At 44.0% G+C, this 20902-nt stretch overlaps 1 protein-coding gene across 2 annotated transcripts in view; it reads right to left on the bottom strand.

Moving 5' to 3' along the window:
* Nucleotides 1-450: 450 nt before the first annotated feature.
* The window catches only part of YTHDC2 (YTH N6-methyladenosine RNA binding protein C2), a 272381-nt gene continuing 251929 nt past the window's right edge, over nucleotides 451-20902 (bottom strand). For both annotated transcript variants that reach the window (XM_069752951.1, XM_069752942.1), the window contains 4 exons: nucleotides 20230-20433; nucleotides 12305-12487; nucleotides 6396-6509; nucleotides 451-2530 (listed from right to left, as the gene is read on the bottom strand). In XM_069752951.1, the coding sequence (XP_069609052.1) occupies nucleotides 6429-6509; nucleotides 12305-12487; nucleotides 20230-20433 (468 nt within the window). In that variant the 3' untranslated portion in view covers nucleotides 451-2530; nucleotides 6396-6428. The remainder of the gene's footprint in view (nucleotides 2531-6395; nucleotides 6510-12304; nucleotides 12488-20229; nucleotides 20434-20902) is intronic.

Raw genomic sequence — 20902 nt, 5'->3', positions numbered from 1 at the left:
GGGGAGCCATGCATACAAGGATGGGGATGAGGAGCCATGCATACAAAGATGGGGATAAGGAGCCATACATATAGGGATAAGGAGCCATGCATACAGGGACGGAGAGCCATGCATTCAAGGATAGGGGATGAGGAGCCATGCATACAAGAATGGGGATAAAGAGCCATATATACAGGGACGGGGATAAGAAGCCATGCATACAAGGACAGGGATGGAGAGCCGCCATGCATGCAAGGATAGGGATAAGAGGACAATTCATACCCAGCTTATACTCGAGTCAATACGCTTACCCAGTTTTTCATGTCAAATTTAGGTGCCTCGGCTTATACTCGAGTATCTTAGGTATATAGGGTGCCATCTCCACTGATAGGCAGCTGCGGAGGCAAGGGTACGTATCAGGGTGTACTTAGCACTTTTTATGTGTATGGTGTTTGATGTTGTTTTTGTCTTTTTTAACTATTTACATTAAAAGTTATATTTTATATCAACTTAAGGGGTTTCCCATGTTAGCCACATATATATATATTTTTTGCCTTAGTATTCAAATTCAAGTGAAAGTTGTATTTTTATACAATTTGGAATATTTCTTCTACTTAAATAACTTACTTTCTCTGGGGCAAAGTGCATCACATTTAGATACACCCAGCCATACAGATGCACCTTGTGTCAATAGATAAGTAAGTAAGCAGTACTCCCTACCTTATACCAGCAATGGTCCATTTACCAATCCTAGAGGACCGCAGTTAATCAAGTTATTGTAAAACATCGAGGTTGGAAACAGATGGGACTGACCCAATGCAGACTCTTCACAGATATTGTGTTGTGCCGGGTAAAATCTAATCTACAGTGAGGATAATAAACATGAATCTGTGTATCCACCCTGTGTGCATGTACCATTTGTTCCCATATTGTGTTCACATTTATAGTTTCCTAAATAAATGCTACTATATTTAAGTGTTTACATCTTACTATAGCATGTAGGATCACTGTCCCTGTAGTGTTTCTCTGGTTGTGTTTATATAAAAATGTGCCAGAAGCAAATATTCTATAGCAGATCAGCTGCATCTACAGCGTGGTAGATATACCTTGTACAGCAGTGTAACAAATACATGCATGGACTATGGTCCAAATAATAATATTACTATTTAATACTATAACACTTCTATGATCAACTACCTAACAATGTATTGACATATCAAATAAAGGGATGATATATCACTAATCTTTGATGTTACTGGTCTATGCTGAAAAAACTATTAAAAGGAAACCAGGGAACCTTACAGTAACTACCGCAGCACAATTCTCATCCTGGTTGTGTTATCGCAGCTGTATATGTTTTACTCTAAAACTCTGCGGCGTTTCAGAGAAACAACACTTTTAAAAGCCGGCCAGCCATCCTGCATCTTGGATGACAAGTCCAAGAGGTATGTCCCTGGTGGCTACTCCTTGCATCCTTAGAATGACAGGCGTCTACCTATTCACAAAAATACGTAAGGAAAGACTTGTCAGTCATGGGCTGTAGAGTGGAGAGAAGTCACCGATGACTTACCTCTTGGATTAGTCAATCAAGATGCATCATTCACAGCCGGCTCTTAAAAGAATGTTTTCCCTAAAACGCTGCAGCATTTCAAATTACACCACACAACTGCAATAATGCAGCCAGTGTCTAATTCATGTTGCCCGTGGCTCAGGCAGTCTGAATCTGCTGTTAGGTTCCCATTAAACCTACGAAGACAGAGTGCTACAACAATGTTTCATTCTGATCGGTTCCCAGTCACTAGACCCAATGAAGTGTATAGGTACCAGCTACAGTTCCCTACACAGTCGGCAGGGGGTATCACAACTTTTACAGAAACAATAAGGTGCTACAATAGCACTGAATCGTCATCATTGAACACAGAGTCCAAAAAGTGAGAAGGCATATCCTTGTAATATGCTACTATTAAAATGATTTGTCCGAGGTTTGGAGTGTGCCGAAGCCCAAAAGCGTCGGCTGAGCCCCAGGAGACCTGGCACCAACATAGCTGTACCAGTATGAGAGGTGATTGTTATTTTTACTTTATAGGGAGACTACTTTATTTGAAAAGAGTTTTCCCATTTAATGCATAACCCCTTAAATAAAATAGGAATACATCTTAAAACCAAGGCTGTATACAACAGACTTCCCCTAACTTCTGCAATTTTATCGCCCATAACATTCAATAAAAAAAAATAATTAATTTACATTGAACATTATTGTTCAGTGCAATTTGCTTTACAACAGTAAAAACCATTAAAATATATTTTGTTCTGAAACCCTGGCTGGGCAACTATCCATAACTTATCACTACATCTCCAATTATGCTTCACTAGAACTATATCAATCCTGTCTTGGTCCAGTGCGTTCTTCATAAACCTTCTCATGACGTCGGCCTTTTAGAAATGAGCTGCCTGTAAACAATTAAGTGCAATTAACGGAAACCACAGATAAATTATCTTTTCTAAAAATGGTGCAATTCCAAATATTCATCGCCATTTCTGGATATCAAACCTGTTCAAAAGAGGAAAAGAGAATGGGTTACTTCAGCAATGAACACAAGAAAAAGCTTTCATTTCTATGGTTCTTCATTGTTAAATGACAAATCTAACATGCCTTCTACACTGGGCGTTTACTGCCCCAACGTATTGATATGCACATTTAAACTGGAGATGTGCTGCTGACAATAGTGGGAAGAATCTTGCACAAATATTCTTGGAAAACCATTGTGATAATTGCAGAATTTAAAATAGAATGAAATACCGTATATACTCGAGTATAAGCCGAGATTTTCAGCCCAAATTTTTGGGCTGAAAGTGATCCTCTCGGCTTATACTCGAGTCAATGTGGGTGGCAGGGTCGGCGGGTGAGGGCGCTGAGGTATACTTACCTAGTCCCAGCGATCCTCGCGCTGTCCCTGCCGTCCCACGGGCTTCTGTGCTGCAGCTTCTTCCCCTCTTCAGCGGTCACGTGGGACCGCTCATTAGAGATATGAATAAGCGGCTCCACCTCCCATAGGGGCGGAGCCGCCTATTCATTCCTCTAATCAGCGGTGCCGGTGACCGCTGACAGGAAGAGCTGCGGCACCGAAGACCAGGCAGAGGGACAGCGCGAGGATCGCCAGGACTAGGTAAGTATAGCATATTCACCTGTCCTCGTTCCAGCCGCCGGGCGCCGCTCCATCTTCCCGGCCGGCGCCTCCATCTTCCCGGCGTCTGCGCTCTGACTGTTCAGGCAGAGGGCGCGATGACGCATACAGTGTGCGCGGCGCCCTCTGCCTGATCAGTCAGAGCAGAGACGCCGGGAAGATGGAGGCGCCGGAACGAGACGCCGGGAGCTGCAATCAAGGGAGGTGAGTATGTGGTTTTTTTTTTTTATTGCAGCAGCGGCGGCAGAGATGTCTATGGGGCACAATGAACGGTGCAGAGCACCGTATATGGCACAGCAATGGGGCACAATGAACGGTGCAAAGCACCGTATATGGCACAGCAATGGGGCACAATGAACGGTGCAGAGCACCGTATATGGCACAGCAATGGGGCACAATGAACGGTGCAGAGCACCGTATATGGCACAGCAATGGGGCACAATGAACGGTGCAGAGCACCGTATATGGCACAGCAATGGGGCACAATGAACGGTGCAGAGCACCGTATATGGCACAGCAATGGGGCACAATGAACGGTGCAGAGCACTGTATATGGCACAGCAATGGGGCACAATGAACGGTGCAGAGCACCGTATATGGCACAGCTATGGGGCACAATGAACGGTGCAGAGCACTATATGGGGCACAGCTATGGGGAAATAATGAACGGTGTAGAGCACTATATGGCACAGCTATGGGGAAATAATGATCTATTTTTATTTTTGAAATTCACCGGTAAATGCTGCATTTCCACCCTAGGCTTATACTCGAGTCAATAAGTTTTCCCAGTTTTTTGTGGCAAAATTAGGGGGGTCGGCTTATACTCGGGTCGGCTTATACTCGAGTATATACGGTAAGTTAATCTTTTGGCACAAGATGTGGGCAATTTTTCCGACCATGTACTACTAATGTTCTCTTAAAGGGGTTATCCAGCCTTAGAGCACAAGTCTGCAGTCACTCTATGGGACTGTGAAACTTCGCATCACGAGCACTGCGCACTGTGTAGATTCTCCAGTTCCGGAAGCGGCGGGCGCGTGACCGCAAGTATGAGATTTGCACACATGCGGTCACGTGAGTACTGGATGTGGCAGCTTTGCTTAATGCAAGCATACTGATCGAGGCTGGTCACATCTAGTCGAATGCAGTGAAAACTATGGAAATTGCACACTTGTGGTCATATTACTGCCGTCTACCTGCAGTGGTATCGTAGAATTCTCACTTTGCGCCTGCAGACTTGTAGCCTAAAACCAGACAACACCTTTAATGCCCATCAGTTAAAATCCATAGCTTCTAATACAAAAAAGAATAGCTATCAAAAAAATTTTCTGGTAACAAACCTTTATTGATCTGATGAAACATAAGCACAGCTTGAAAATAAAGTGTGCATACATATTGGTACCAGTACACATGGATTACCATAAAAGCAAATAATGGCCACCTTACACTTAGACTAAATTACTTACATATTCTAATGAAGAAACGTAATTAAAAAAGCATAAAATGTAGAAAAAAAAACAGCCATGGAGGGGGTTAAAGCACAACACTAGCCTCTCATCTCTACCTATTGATTTCACACACCTAGAAATGTCAGGGGACATGGAAAAAGATCATTACTGTGAACAGACTGGAGGAAAATCTGTTCATTTCCCCACGAGGATGCTGTTCCTGTCATTTCAGCTGTCAATGGATGCTATAATTGAGGAATAAAGCCTTTTCGAGACTATCTGGATAAAGCCTCGTGTTGTAAATTGATTTGTCAATACTAATAACAAGACTTGTGTTCCTGTATTAATTACTTGATGAGAGCCTGTAAAGATTGTGCCAATAGCGTCCTGCCAGATGCTGCGTACGGGGGCTGCATATTCTTGCCAGAAAGCAATATCATTTTTTTTTTTAAACTGGCTTCAAAACCTGTTCTCAAAGATCATAAGATCAGGCCTTAATGAAGTTGTCCAGGATTGTGACACAATGATGAACTATCCTTAGTATAAGTCATCAGTATCTGATCATTTGGTGTTATGGCACCCGTCACCCTAATTATCAGCTTCTAGAACCTCTGCTGCATGTAGAAAGTAGGAGGACAGCGCCAAACACTGTAGTGTCCATTCCTGGGTACTGCAGTTCAGCTCCAATTCAATAGGAGCTGCACTGTTTATTCTTCATATCCCTCACATGATCAGAACACCCTCTGTGTGCAATTCATTTGAAAAATGTATCTGTAAAGTCAATCATTATTCTGGGGAATGTATCAACCAGGCAAAAAATGTAACCTTTCTGGCAGCCCTTAAGGTATAATATCATACCCGTCCTTCATATCCACTGGAAACGGTTCGTACTAAATGACAGCAGAAAACACCTTAGGAAAAAAAGGCTGACTAGAGACTGAGTAATCCACTCAAAGGCTTCATTGTATACAAAAGTAGAAGATAAGCACCACTGAATTCTGGTGTGCACTTTGGACTAGTGGGTGTTATCAGAGTTTTCACTGAATCAGTGTAGGATGAGGGCCAGTGCTGCTGAGTTTAGCTGTGTCACAGTGAAAACACCCTCAGTGAATAACACCCACTTAAAAGAAAAAAAAAGTGGGTGTTTTCACTGTGACACAGCTAAATTCAGCTGCACTGGCCCTACACTGACTCATACAGGTTAGACCAAGAGACCAGGGCTGTTTGTCACACACTTAGAAACCTGCTCTATGCTATTGGAGGGGTGTGTTCTTCTTTCCTTTGATTGTTGCTTCCTGCTTATGATTGGTCAGTATCCAACAAAAAGGAAAAAAAAAAAGTACATGACAAAGGCAAATTAATAATACAAGGAAAACATTTTATTCGTTCTTGCAGACATTATTACATTGTGTGTCCACTTCATAATGAAAAATTTGGTGAAAGGCCCTTAAATACAAGAGGCATTTTCCTCCCTACAGGTGACAAATCCCTTGGGAAGAATATATCTGAAAAGGGTTTAATACCTGCTTTTGTGTGTTCTTTTTTACATAGTTTGGCGATTTATATACTATTAAATGGCTCCAATTCATCAGTTTTCTGGCATAAAACTGCTGAAACTTTTACATAATTTTGGCGCAATTTTACACCAGTGTCAGCCAGCTCCGCCCATGTTTTATAACCAAGTCAAGAGAGGCATGTACGTGTGCCACATAAACATCAATAATCATAAACCAAAGGCATCTGAACCTGGTGGTCAACAAGTGGAGCATTATGGGAACATACTCACTTAAATAAAATGGCACACGAGATGAGAATCCAATCAATGAGACACACTTCGATCACCCAGCAGAACTCTGTCCCACTGAAGCAGCAGCTGTTCTCCAACCTGAGGCTCCAGTTCCTAAAAATAAGAATAAAATTAAACTTGCACAAGAGGTGCAAAGGAAGTTGTCACAGACATCACACATGTCCTTATTACAGAGAGGACAAATAAAGGTCACAATCCCTGAAATCAGTGATTTGTGAAAAACATAAGAGGAGAACTACAGCTGGATCTGTAATAAGTGAATGATCTATAGAATGCGTAAAAAAGACCCAGTGAAAGTCTACAACAATATTTTTGACATTTGTATAAATGTATACAATTCATACCATTATGAGTTTTTTTAAATTTTGCTTTGCCATTTAATATTTTGTTCTAACATATGTTTTTAAAGGGGTTCCCCGAGACTATCTTGTGGATATGTTGTTAGTATCTGGTCATAAAGATAATGTGCTATGCATACAAATGCCGGTATGGGGGGAAAAGTTACCCCAAATGTATCGCCATTTTAAGATGGCTTCCTCAGGGCTAATACCAAGTAACCTATTGCCTTCTAACATACCTGCAAATAATTAAGGTTCATCCTCCATGTCTAGGATTAGTACAACTATATGTAAGAGATGTGAAAAAAGTACTTTGGTACTCATTTTAAGTTCTGTTTCTCATAGTATTCATTGGTTTTGCAGCTTTGTAAAGCAGCTACTTTAGGCATCGGTACATACATTTCCCAGGTTTTACAGGGTGCACCCCCTTTTACCTCGGCAGATGCAAGTCTTGGTAAGAAGATACTGCAGGTGGCAGTCCAGACTAATCGCTTGAGTTACAGCAGAAGACTAGGTGGTAACGGTAATATTTCATTCTTACCCACCCTAAAGACAACTTTACGATGTCCCAAGGTTCTGTGTGCCTCAATGAGATGAACAAAAAAAGTGTAGTTACTCACCGATAACGGTGTTTCTCAGAGCCCATGACAGCACTACCAGAGAGAGGGGATCCGCCCTTCAGGGACAGGAAACCTACAGGATAAAAGGGCGGTACCTCTCCCCTGCATCAGTTTGGTTTCCTGTCCCTGACGGGGAACCTTCTCAGACGGTACCTGTCATGACCGACCAGAACGAAAGGACTAACCTGGCGAAGATCCGGAGCCGGCCAGTCCGGGTTCTGGCAGCGGGGAGGCCCCTGCCACGGCTGGTCCGGTATCCGAAGCCGCCACGACTTCGACCGAGGTAGTGCTGTCATGGGCGACTGAGAAAATAGATTTTTGATACCTTAAAATCTGTTTCTCATAATCTTCATTGGTGGACACAGCTCCCTCCCATGGTTGCCCGGTTGGGCGTGCTGTTATGTTTCTTCTTACCTTAATTTTTTTCTCCTCCTACTCACTACAAAAGTGAGGAAGCCTGACTCCAACAGGCGAGGTATAGTCTGCTGAAGAGCCATTTCTATTTAAATGCAAACATAATGTCAGCCTCTGGGTGGCAGCAGACTATCCCATGGTTCTGTGTCCTTCCATGAGACGAATGAGAAAATGGAATAGGTGTAGCACCTGAGGTCCTATTGATCCACTCCAGAGATTCAAGCAACACCCAAATAAGAGGACCAAAACAGGTTTAATGTATTATAGGTAATATCGTACTGCAAGTAGTTGCCTCGCCAAACATGGCAGATGTCCATTACTCAGAGTGAACCCCTATGGACTTTTTACTACCTATCTTTGCACTAGCCCAGGATTTTTTGGTGGATTGTGCTTTAAAATCCCTCGTTTACTATAAGGATATATCCCCAAAAATAGCTTGTTAGATTGTAAACAACTCTTTACTTATGTCTTTTCACCACAGCCTGTGATTCTTCTATTTGACTGATCCGCTGATGACATTCTCGCTCTGCTGAAATGTTGTGTTTTTACGTAGACCTTTTTATTGTGTTTATTTTATTTTATATATTAAATTTTGTATTCACCGATTTTGTATTATATTCTTTTGTTCCAACTTGTGTGCCTTATCGTTCACATATATGAGAATTAAATGGTCTGGAATGGAGTTGTTTTGCAAATTAGTATGCCCACTATAGAAACCTTTTTTGCACATTATACACCCATCTTCTGACTGTTATTTTTACATACAATTTTTTTTTTAATTTAGTAATTTTTTTCTTGATTTCTTACAAATGTTCTTTTTTATGTTATTTTATTATATTTATTTTTATTTATCTTTATGTACATGCATTGATTTATTAGACCTTATCTTCACCATTAAATATAGAAGTATTTCCTTTCATTTTAGGTCATTGGACTTTTTTTTTCTTCTTTAAACGTCTATATCTATATGTGATCACTCGTTTGTTATCCTTACAACAGTTATTCCGGCACTACCACCCTAGTATCAGCATTTCTGCAGCAGCTTGCGGCAAGTAATTTACTATCTTCCTGCCTTTAATAGTTTAAAAAGTTAAAACAAGTTATGTGGCAAACTGCGCTGTAGCGCATAAGTCAGGCTACAACACAGTCAATTTACTGCTGCAGTGCTACTGCATGACGTGCTGCATGATAACTTGGATGGCTGAAAATCCACATCTAGAGATGTCTACAAGCTGACTCGCCCCGAGCGACAAGCATCACCGGCGGACCATTAAGTGGACATCACCTATCCCTTACTCTGGAGCTACTATTTGACCATAACAGTTGGACTTATCAGAGACAGAGTGCAGGGTTCGCAACTATATACATAGGATCTACGTTTATTTCACAGCAGTATGCACTAGCAACTTTCAGCGGATTTCAGGCTCACTGCTACTTGCATGCACTTAGCACGAGCCAACTTCTATTTGCACCTTGATTTTCATTTCATCTGTGTAAGCCACTTTTAGCCCATGTTTGATCGGGTAGCAGGGGTATTCGTGCAGTCACGGGTCTCCATCTGGAGTACACGTGCATGTGATGTCTTCTCCATATTCATCTGCAATGTTTGGCGCGGCAACTACTTGTGGTAAGACACTACCTTAATATATTACACTAGTTTTGGTGTCTTTATGTTATTTCCTCTTCTTTGGAGATTACTTGAATATTTGGGGCAATAGCTATACTTAAGTATGTATTTCATTTCGTCTTGTGTCTCCATATTTCGGCACCAATCCTATACATGGGGGGGTGAACCTACATTAATTTATTTGCAGACAGCAATAGGTCACTTGGTATACCCCTGATGAAGCAGTCTTAGAATGGCAATACACTTGAGTTAACTTCTCCCCAATACTGCTGTTTAGTGCTTAATACATGCTACCTTTTTCACTTGCCATTTATTGCATGAGAATATTTTTATATTTTTTGATAATAGTGCTTTCATGAAGACCTGAACATCATATTCTATTGTTACTTATTAACTTATCATTACATTCTATGATTTTTGCATTGCTCCTTCGCATGTCCGAGTTTCCAGTATGTATTTTTCATGGATCCCACATGTACCCATTATAACCTATGGGGCTTTGCACATGTCCTCGTTTTTACAAGGAACGTATGTCCGTGTAAAATTCAAGGAAACATGTCCGTTTTTTTCCCAGAAGCACGGATAACAAGGGCCAATAGAAGTATATGGGTCAGTGAAAAACACGTTCAGCTCACTGATGGCATCCATGTGCTGTCCGTGTTTAACATTGGAAAGTATATAGGAAAAGCTTTGTAATTTATTTATTTCTTTATCCACACTGGAAAAATACTGATGGCACACTGATGGAAAACACTGATGACACCATCACCCATTTTTCACATAGGTGTTTTATACGGACATGTGAAGGAGGCCTTACTATGCATGTGATGAGGCCCTTGTAGTTCTTGGACCAAAGGGTTAAGTCTTTTGCAGTTTTTAATTGTTTTTATATATTTTTGGATTACGTTGTCTTCAAATACATCCATCTGCTTTCTTAATTTCTGATGGATGTGCAGCTTTCTAAGTGGGTGCTTCTTTCCCTACATTACCCAAGAGTTGCAGAGACCAATGAGGAGAGCAGGACTGTGCTATTATAGGTCTCATAGAAAAAAGCCGAGTCTAAACTTATTTGCGGCGGTGTTTTTTTTCCTCTGATTGGGCAATATCATGAAGGGGGAAAAGTAACCATCCCTATAGAAAAATTTCTGTTAACATCCCTTGGTTAAAGAGAAAATTAGGAGCTAAACTTTACACGATGATATCTTCACAATGCTGATGAGAAATTAAAAAAAAACAAACAAAAAAAACTTTTTTTTTTTTCTTCTAGCCCTGCAGCCATTAGTCCATGACGTGGCCAGTTTATCATGCTGAAACTGGTGAATGATCTTCTTTAACCCCTTTCTGCCAGCTGACGGAATAGTACGTCAGCTGGCAGATCCCCTGCTTTGAGGTGGGCTCTGGCGGTGAGCCCACCTCAAAGCCGCGACATGTCAGCTGTTTTGTACAGCTGACATGTGCGTGCAATGAGCGCGAACGGAATCGCGATCCGCCCGCGCCCATTAACTAGTTACATGCCGCCGTCAAGAGCTGACAGCGGCATTTAACTAGCGCTCCCGGCCGCGCGGCCGGAAGTTCTCACGCCGCTGACCCCCGTCACATGATCGGGGGTCAGTAGTGCATTGCCATAACAACCAGAGGCCGATTGCTTTGAGCGCCACCCTGTGGTCGGCGTTCAAAGTACACCTGCATTTCTGCTACATAGAGGTGATCTGTACTTCACCTCTATGTAGCAGAGGCGATCGTGTAGTGCATGCTTCTAGCCTCCTATGGAGGCTATTGAAGCCTGCCAAAATTTAAAAAAAAAAAGTGTTTAAAAATATAAAAAATATATAAAAGTTCAAATCACCCCCCTTTCGCCAAAATCAAAATAAAACAATAAAAAGAAAAACAAACATACACATATTTGGTATCGCCATGTTCAGAATCGCCCGATCTATCAATAAAAACAAAGGATTAACCTGACCGCTAAATGGCGCAGCGAGAAAAAAAATTAAAACGCCAAAATTAGGGTTTTTTTGGTCGCCGCGACATTGCATTAAAATGCAATAACGGGCGATCAAAAGAACGTATCTACACCAAAATGGTATCATTAAAAACGCCAGCTTGGCACGCAAAAAATAAGCCTTCACCTGACCCCAGATCACGAAAATTGGAGATGCTACGGGTATCGGAAAATCACGCAAATGTTTTTTTATTTTTTTAGCAAACTTTGGAATTTTTTTTCACCACTTAGATAAAAAATAACCTAGACATGTTAGGTGTCTATGAACTTGTAATGACCTGGAGAATCATAATGGCAGGTTAGTTTAAGCATTTGGTGAACCTAGCAAAAAAGCCAAACAAAAAACAAGTGTGAGATTGCACTTTTTTTGCAATTTCATAACACTTGGAATTTTTTTCCCGTTTTCTGTTACATGGCATGGTAAAACCAATGGTATCGTTCAAAAGTACATCTCGTCCCACAAAAAATAAGCCCTCACATGGCGATATTGACGGAAAAATAAAAAAGTTATGGCTCTGGGAAGGAGGGGAGCGAAAAACAAAAATGAAACAATGGAAAAAGCTCCGGGGGTGAAGGGGTTAAATCAAACTGATGTGAGAGAAATAAAATAAGTTGTTTTGTTAAGCATTACAATTTGATTATTTTTTTTAGTCCCCTTAGGGAACAGGTTTTTTTTCTCCTTTTAACCATTTTGAAACGTGTTACTCTATATCTAATGACTGATATTACTCGATTTCCATGTAAAATTTACAAGCAAATGTTTAACAGTAAAATACATTTCCAAACAATGTATTCTCAAGAGCTGTTCAGCTCCAGCAAAACTAACTCGTGCTGTATTCATTATATACATAGAAAGGTTCTCTGCAAAGTCTCTCAGGAAACCTTACCTGTCCATCACGACTTATCTGGACCTTCTTGTTTTCATTCCAAGGGTTCAGTAAATGATGTGTATTCTGAAAAGGAACACTATCCTTTCGTATCCATTCCACTTTAAAGACTCCGCCAAGAGTGATGGACCCCCAATCTTTACTCTTCTCCTGCCCGATCTCGGAACACATTCTAGCAAAGCCCTACACAAAAAATACAAAACAAAGAGACAAAATAAAATGATACAAACATATTATGTGTTATTTCAATGATTTAATGGAGATCAATTATATGAAGAACAGTTTAAAGGGAACCTGTCACCAGCAAAAACCATAATCTGCAGGTTAATAGCATCACTAAGGTGCCCGATGCCCACATGTAAAATTAACTTTATTCTCCCCGGCAGCATTCAGTTTCAGTCCAGGAGTGGAACTGGCGTTGGTTCAGTCACCGCTCTGGCAGCTGTATTCGCGCCCCCGGCACTGAATGACATCCGGCCCCAAAGCAGAGGAAGTGTCAGAAAGGGCCAGGGGCACGGCTACAGCCCCTGCTTGTGTTCTCAGAGTGGTGTCTGAACCCGCGACGGCGCCGCCCCTGTGACTGGAACCCGAATGCTGCTGGGGTAAAGGGGAGTAAAAGTACATTTTCTCACAGGAGCAAATTAATCCCCCTCCCTCAATTGAATATAGGCATGCAGGTCTTGGAAATCAATCAAGCTAAATGTCCACAGCACTTAATGACTTTTTTGCGTGTGAATGAAAACGTCCATTATTTAAGAAGGTGATGATGAATTTACATTTCAAAGACCAGCATGCCCAAATAAGCAGTTTGGGGAGGAGTTGATCTTACTGATAATTCCCTTTAAGAGCAGCATATTATAATATTATGACAGTCTGTTGTACTATTACTAAATGCAGCACAAAAAATACTTGATCTCAGTTTAATAGAGCCCTGTTAGCCTCAGTAATGAGTCCGCTGAATTCACAAAAGACCGTTCTCCTGCATCATCCACCATTCTCACCAGTGAATAATGGCCGCTATGTAAACTTTACCTTTTGTAAAATGTTACGGTACCTTCACACATAACGATATAGTTAAGGATATCGTTGCAACGTCACGCTTTTTTGTGACGTAGCAACGATCCCGCTAACGATATCTTTATGTGTGACAGCGACCAACGATCAGGCCCCTGCTGGGAGATCGTTGGTTGTGGGGAATGATCAGGACCTTTTTTTGGTCGCTGATCACCCCGCTGTCATCGCTAGATCGGCGTGTGTGACGCCGATCTAGCAATGTGTTCACCTGTAACCAGGGTAAACATCAGGTTACTAAGCGCAGGGCCGCGCTTCCCTCCACTGACTGTTAGTGCCGGCCGTAAAGCAGAGCAGAGCGGTGACGTCACACAGTTTGCTAGATAGTGCCATTGAGTGTGATTAGCTTTCCTAAATACTTTATTATACTCTCCTACATCTTCATTTAGAATCCCAATACATTTCTCCGTTTAGAGGTCTCTTTTCAGGACTGAATAAATATTAGCATTTACTGATTTTTCCTAATAACTACATATCAGTTTTGTTTAAAAGGAACCAGTCATTAGTTTCATACTGCCCTGACCATAATTTCATGAAACAGCAACAGGCTCCCTTTTTATAGAGAATAATAAAACTTCCAGCTTCGATTTCAGTCTCAATCCCATATATTTTCTAAAGGTAAACAACTGGCCTAAAGGGAATCTAACAACCCCCGCCCCACGGGACGTATATGACCTATTAATATGGGCACCCAGGTAATAGAAAGAGAAATAGGGTCCCCCTAGGTACCTCTGGTGTCCCTGCCACCCCCCGTGAAGTCCCCCGGCAACAATAGCAAATTTTTCCTATTAGTTCATTTTCATCACTGGGATAGATCCTAAAAAGAGAAATCACAGTAGTCTGTCAATAAATGGCTTCACCCAACCGCTAACCTTGAGTGGAGAAAAAGTTTTGGTGCTATTTGCCGGGGTATGTAAACTTTTGAGCACAACTGCCATTGTTCTCGGTAGTGCAAGTCCTGTTTACAAAAGACAATGTGCTGCCGAGAACAAGGATCTTTTGTACAGCACAAAAGATCATTACACCGGATGAAGCAGCTTTTTCCTGGGAACACTTGTTCAAGATAATCGTGCAGTGTAAATGGTCCTTTAATGTAGAACATGCAGTCCGTACAGTCTTTCAAGAATCCTGCACCACCTTCTAAGCCAATTTTTGAGACATTTGATAAGTAATGTAAATATATAATGCATTTATGTGTAGTCCATAAATCAAGTTAAACTATTGCAAAATAACCTGGGGGTCACCCATCTTACTTTTACCTCTTACAGAACATAAACATACAGTCATGGCCAAAAGTATTGACACCCCTGCAATTCTGTCAGATAATACTCATTTTCACCCTGAAAATGATTGCAAACACAAATTATTTGGTATTATTATCTTCATTTAATTTGTCTTAAATGAAAAAACACAAAAAGAATTGTCCTAAAGCCAAATTGGATATAATTCCACACCAAACATAAAAAAGGGGGTGGAAAAAAGTATTGGCACTGTTCAAAAAAACAGGATTTTTGGTTGCTTACCGTAAAATCTGTTTCTCGGAGCCTTCATTGGGGGACACAGGAACCATGGGTGTATGCTGCTGCCACTAGGAGGCTGCCACTTTGCAAATAAAAAAGTTAGCTCCTCCTCTGCAGTGTACACCCTACCGACAGGAAGTAGGATATTCAGTTAGTGAGAAAGCAGTAGGAGAAGCAACGTGTAAAAGATAAAGAATAATAATATAGTAATAATAAACTTTATCTATATAGCGCCAACAAATTCCACAGCGCTCCACAGATTAACAGTTTCAAACACTCAAAGAGTTTTCAAAGACCTCAAACGTAAACAGTTTAACACAATAAACAGAGCTGTTCAACTTGGGAGGGTGCTGTGTCCTCCAATGAAGGCTCCGAGAAACAGATTTAATGGTAAGCAACCAAAAATCCTGTTTTCTCTATCGCCTTTCATTGGGGGACACAGGAACCATGGGACGTCCCAAAGCAGTCCCTGGGGTGGGAAAAACAGACTTCCATCAGGTCAGAGGACTCACCACTGCCGCTTGCAGGATCCTTCTGCCCAGGCTGGTGTCTGCCGAAGCATAGGTATGGACCTTGTAAAGTTCGGCGAACGTGTGGATGGAAGACCAGGTTGCCGCTTTGCAAAGCCGTAGGGCGGAAGCCCTGTGGCGTACCGCACAGGAAGCGCCAACTGCCCAGGTAGAGTGAGCCTTTATCTCAGGAGGGGGCACTCTGTTCTTGACCCGGTAAGCCTCCAAAATTGCCGTTCTGATCCAGCAAGCAATAGTCGCATTGGAGGCTGGCAGGCCTCTACGCGCGCCATCAGGGATGGCGAAAAGAGAATCCATCTTTTGGAAAGCGGCCGTGCTAGCCAGGGAGATCCTCACTGCCCTGACGAGGTCCAGCCTGTTCAACTATCGCTCCAGAGGAGCTGGACAAAAGGAAGGTAGAACGATGTCCTCGTAGAGGTGGAAAGGTGAAAACCACCTCGGGAAGGAAGGAAGGCGGAGGCCTGGGACCACCTTGTCCTGGTGGAAAATCAAGAAAGGAGGTCGGCAAGAAATGGCCGCCAACTCGGAAATGCGGCGGATCGAAGTGATGGACACAAGAAAAGCCACCTTCTGAGATAGAACTGACAGGGAAAACTCCCTGAGAGGCTCAAAGGAGGGAACCCCTAAGAATGTCCAGCACAAGCTTTAAATCCCATAAATCCACAGATTCCCTGTAAGGAGGGACAGCGTGGGCTACTCCTTGAAGGAAGGCCTTAACCTGTGGCTGAGATGATAACGTCTTCTGAAAGGGAAGAAGAGTGCAGAAACCTGGCCCTTTAGGGAACTAAGAGCGAAGCCCAAATCCAGTCCTGCCTGAAGGAAAGCCAAAATGGAAGGCAGGGAAAAGGACATAGGTGAAAAGCAGTTGGACTCGCACCAACGAAAGTAAGCCTTCCAGGTACGATAGTAGATCCTGGAAGACGAAGGCTTCCTAGCCTGGATTATAGTGTGACTCATCCGGGCCGAAAGGCCGGACGCTCTTAGAACTGTGGTGTCCACAGCCACGCCGTTAAACTGAGCAACGGATAATTCGGGTGGAAGATCGGACCCTGAGAAAGCAGATCGGGTCAGTCTGGAAGGTGCCAGGGGGCGTCCGCGAGAAGATTTACAATCTCCGCAAACCAAGAACTCCTGGGCCAATCTGGGGCGATCAGAATGACCGGCACCCCTTCCGCCTTGATCTTTGTCGACAGCTTGGAAGGCAAGGGAAGGGGTGGGAACCGATAGGGAAGCATGAAATGCGACCAAGGAATGGCCGGAGCGTCAACACCACTGCGAGAGGATTGCGGGACCTTGGGACGAACCGAGGGACCTTCTTGTTCAATCGGGACGCCGTGAGGTCCACTTCCGGAGTCCCCCATCGAAGAACAATCCGATAGGAGACCTCCTGAAGTAAGGACCATTCCCCTGCCGCAAGGCCCGCGCGGCTGAGGAAGTCGGCGGCCTAAATGTCCACGGGACATGTACTGCGGATCTCACCAGGACTGTTGCCTCTGCCCAAAGGAGGATCCTGGAAACCTCCGCCGAGGCCAGAGAACTCCAAGTCCACCCCTGGTGGTTGACATATGCCACTGCTGTGGCATTGGCAGTCTGGATTCGAATTGGCAGGCTCCTGAGAATCCTTACCCAGTAAGGGAAAGACAGAAAGATGATCCGGAACTCGAGGACATTGATTGGCAGAGAGGACTCCTGTGCCGACCAACAACCCTGAAAAAACAGGTGACAAAGCCCCGCACCTCAGCCAAGCAGGCTGGCGTCCGTCGTCACCACGTGCCAGAGAACTGGAAGGAAGGATCTGCTCTGAAGGATCTGCTCTGGGACGATGTAGGGAGAAGACAGACCTGTCCCCCTGTGATAGAATAGCTTGCTGAAGAAGTCTTGAATGAAATGGGCGAAGGGAAATCGCTTACGATGTTGCAACCAACCTCCCCAGGACCTTCATGGCCCATCGGAAAGGAGGGCAGCCGAGAACCCTGGAGCAAGCGAACTTCCCAACGAAGGAGGGATATCTTGTATTCGGGAAGGAAGACTCTGGTCCGACAAGTATCGAAGAACATGCCCAGAAATACGAGGCGCTGAGAAAGAACAAGACGGGACTTCTTCCTGCTGACGAGCCACCCGCAACGGCTAGAGTGTCGGGGGAAGATGGATAGACTTTCGGGAGCCTGAAACCGAAATTCCTGAGCCTCCATGGAAGCGATTACTGAACGAGGGGATTCCATCCTGACATGTCTCAGACAAAACTTCTTGTTCAGCAATTTGAGATCCAGACTGGGATGAACCTTGTCGTCCTTTTCCGGTACAAAGAGATTCGATGAGAAGCCTGAGAACCGTTCCTGTTCTGGGACGGAAAGGATTACCCCGGATTTAAGGAGGGAAACAATGGGTCTCTTGGAGGTCGGGATTCGAAGAAAATGATCCCGGGGCCGTGAAATGAATCTATTTTGTATCCAGAGGATACAAGTTCCCTGACCCATGCGTCCTCTACTGAGGAGACCCAGATGTCCCTGAGGAAGAGGACACGGCTGCCCAGCCTGGGAAACGGGCTGGGGTCTAGTCGTGAGTCATGCCTAGATGGAACTTCCAGTCCTTGACCTGGAGAATCCACCTTAGCGGAAGCGGGAACGCTAGGAAGAAGTGAGTCTGAAGCATACCTTCTTCTCTTAACGTGCCTGTGGCCTCTGCTGTTGTGAAGAGGAATCTGATGCCGCAAAATGAAAAAAAAAGGCCGAAAAGACCGAAGTTGCCGCCTAAGGGGAAGTAGGTGAGGTCTGGAGAAGGGAACTGGTGCCGCCAGTAGCATCCTTAATAATCTGGTCCAGCTTGGAACCGAAAAGACGTGATCCTTGAAAAGGCAGGCTCGTAAGGGACTTCTTTGATGACTCTTGAGCCAAACAGTGCGACGGCTGGCAACAACATTACTTTGCGCCTGAGCGGCAGAAGACGCGACGTCCAGGGAACAAATTATTCCCGGGCGTGAGTAATCTGGGTGGCAAGTTCTGCCAGCTGGTCTGGTGGAGCTCCAGCTTGAATGCCCCAACGGAGTTGTTTAGCCCCTTCGGATACAGACTTCTAAACCCAAGTGGAAGCAAAAGCCGGGCATAGGGATGATGCGGCAGCTTCGAAAGCCGACTTCACGAAAGAGTCCATGATCCTATCGATGGAATCTTTCAAAGCCGCCCCACCCGACAGCGTGAGGACTGTGTTGGTGGCAAGTCTAGCAGCCGGCGGATCCACAGGGGAAGAGGTCGTTCTCTATCGCCTCTCATTCCGGTTGGCGATGAGATCCGGAGGAAAGAGATATGAGACTCCAAGAAGCTTGCCTCTTTGAGAACGTCTGGTCGAATTTTCTCTTTCTCTGGGCAGAAGCTCCTCGAATTCAGGATGAGGAGCGAATACCTTGGGAGGTAGTTTAGACCGTCTAAACGAAACCACCTGATCTGCGGGTTCCGTAGAGGAATCTTTGATGCCACAGGTCTGATTGGTCGCTCCAATGAGGCTTTGAACCATATCCCTCATGTTAGTGATTTGGTTCGAATCCGGCCCCAAATTATCCTCCGAAGGCGCATCAGAGAAAGCCTCGCCTGACTCTGGGGGGGGGGGGACCAAGGGGAAGTCGACCATAGAGAAGGACCGTGGGGCGAGATGGACCGAGAAGAGAACTCAGACCGGCGTTCCTGTCTGGATCTTTCGCGGCCTGTATTGGAAGTCTCGGACAAAGCTTCTTGCGACCCGCTGGCTGCTATGGAAGTCTGCAGGGGCAACCAGTCGAGCATGGACACAAGGATCGGGGACACCTGTGTGAGATCCGCTACTGATAGAGACAGAGAGGAGGCCCAGCCCGGGGTGGGGACTTCGCTCTGAGGCGGAGCAGCAGGGGGATCCTGGGCGGTGAGCAAAATGTGCGTTGCTGCAGGCCTGCCTGAGGGAAGCCTGCGGATACAAGACGAACACGGAAAGTATTTTACTAAGGCACAGGAAGTAGGGAAAAAGTAGGAGGCCGGAAGCGACCTCCCTTAAAATTAGACTGAACGGGCCCCTGAGGATAAAATCAGAAAGTTAGAGGGGAGAGTGTCAGTCTGCGGTGCAGAGCTACTCACGGCAGACGCTGCGATTTCCAGATGGAAGGCTGCACGGCTTGGAAGATGCTCCTCAGGAACGATAGCCACTAGGAGAGCAGGCAGTCAAGGCGGGAAGGGCCGTGGCGGTGGAGGAAGCGCGGACGCCGGGAAAAAGCGGCGCGGCCGCCCGCCAGGCCACCGAGCCGCAACAAAAAGGCACAGTGTGGCCGGAGGAGAAAGCGGCGTGTCAGAAAGGGATAGTGCGGCCAGAGATCTAAAAATGGCAGTTTGGAGAAGGCACCCTTCAAATATTAGGGACCTGGAGCAGTTTGCCAAAGAAGAATGGTCTAAAATTCCAGCAGAGCATTGTAAGAAACTCATTGATGGTTACCGGAAGCGGCTGGTCGCAGTTATTTTGGCTAAAGGTTGTGCAACCAAGTATTAGGCTGAGGGTGCCAATACTTTTGTCTGGCCCATTTTTGGAGTTTTGTGTGAAATGATCAAGGTTTTGCTTTTTGCTTCATTTTCTTTTGTGTTTTTTCATTTAAGACAAATTAAATGAAGATAATACCACCAAATAATTTGTGTTTGCAATGATTTTCAGGAAGAAACTGAGTATTATCTGACAGAATTGCAGGGTTGTCAATACTTTTGGCCATGACTGTAAAATAAGCATAATCATCTTTTTCCGCATACATTTGACACTAAATAATTCTACTATAAGCAATATTGTATATTTTTACCTGAAAATGGCCAGATCCTTGAACAGAAAATACCAGATAAACGGTGCTGCACTCCCAGAAAGCTCTATTCAGCTTACATTCATTGCTTGGAGTTGTGGACCAGATTCCTTTTTGCTGGGAAATGTCAAGGTTTCTCAAGTTGCTACTCTTCATTATAAAATACCTGACAGGTAAATTTGGTTGTGGTGATGGAGATTTTGAGCTCTGCGAGGCATAAACATTATTTGTACTTTGTTATTTTCCTCTCATCAGCATGGAGTAGCTAATAAAAGGGTTTCCAGACTCTGCTTATTATTTTTTTTTGTGCTGTTAACAACTACATGCCTGTATTCCCAGTGCTGATATCTGCCGGCTCAGAGTGTTCATGCACTACGACAGGAGATTCCCGTGCTTCCACTGATGTCACGTTGACAGAGCAGTCTCTTCTCTTCTGCTCTGTTTAAGGGTCGTCACGGTCAAATGTCATGCCAATTGCCAAAAAGACATCTGCAGTGACGTCGTGTCAACAGAGAATACCAGAAGATGAAGATCTGCTTTGCTGGCAAGGGATGAAATGAAGATGGGATATTGCCAACTGAGCCGGCAGAGATCGTCCCCATGCAGAACAGACAGGTAATTAGCAATCCTCTGACTGTTTGATCTTAGCCCCATACAGGAAAATAATAAAAGGCCT

This window comes from Ranitomeya imitator, chromosome 1 (genome assembly GCF_032444005.1).
Source record: "Ranitomeya imitator isolate aRanImi1 chromosome 1, aRanImi1.pri, whole genome shotgun sequence".
NCBI lineage: Eukaryota > Metazoa > Chordata > Amphibia > Anura > Dendrobatidae > Ranitomeya > Ranitomeya imitator.
The sequence above is the reverse complement of the archived record's forward strand: the minus strand, read 5'-3'. Positions and strand labels throughout refer to the sequence as shown.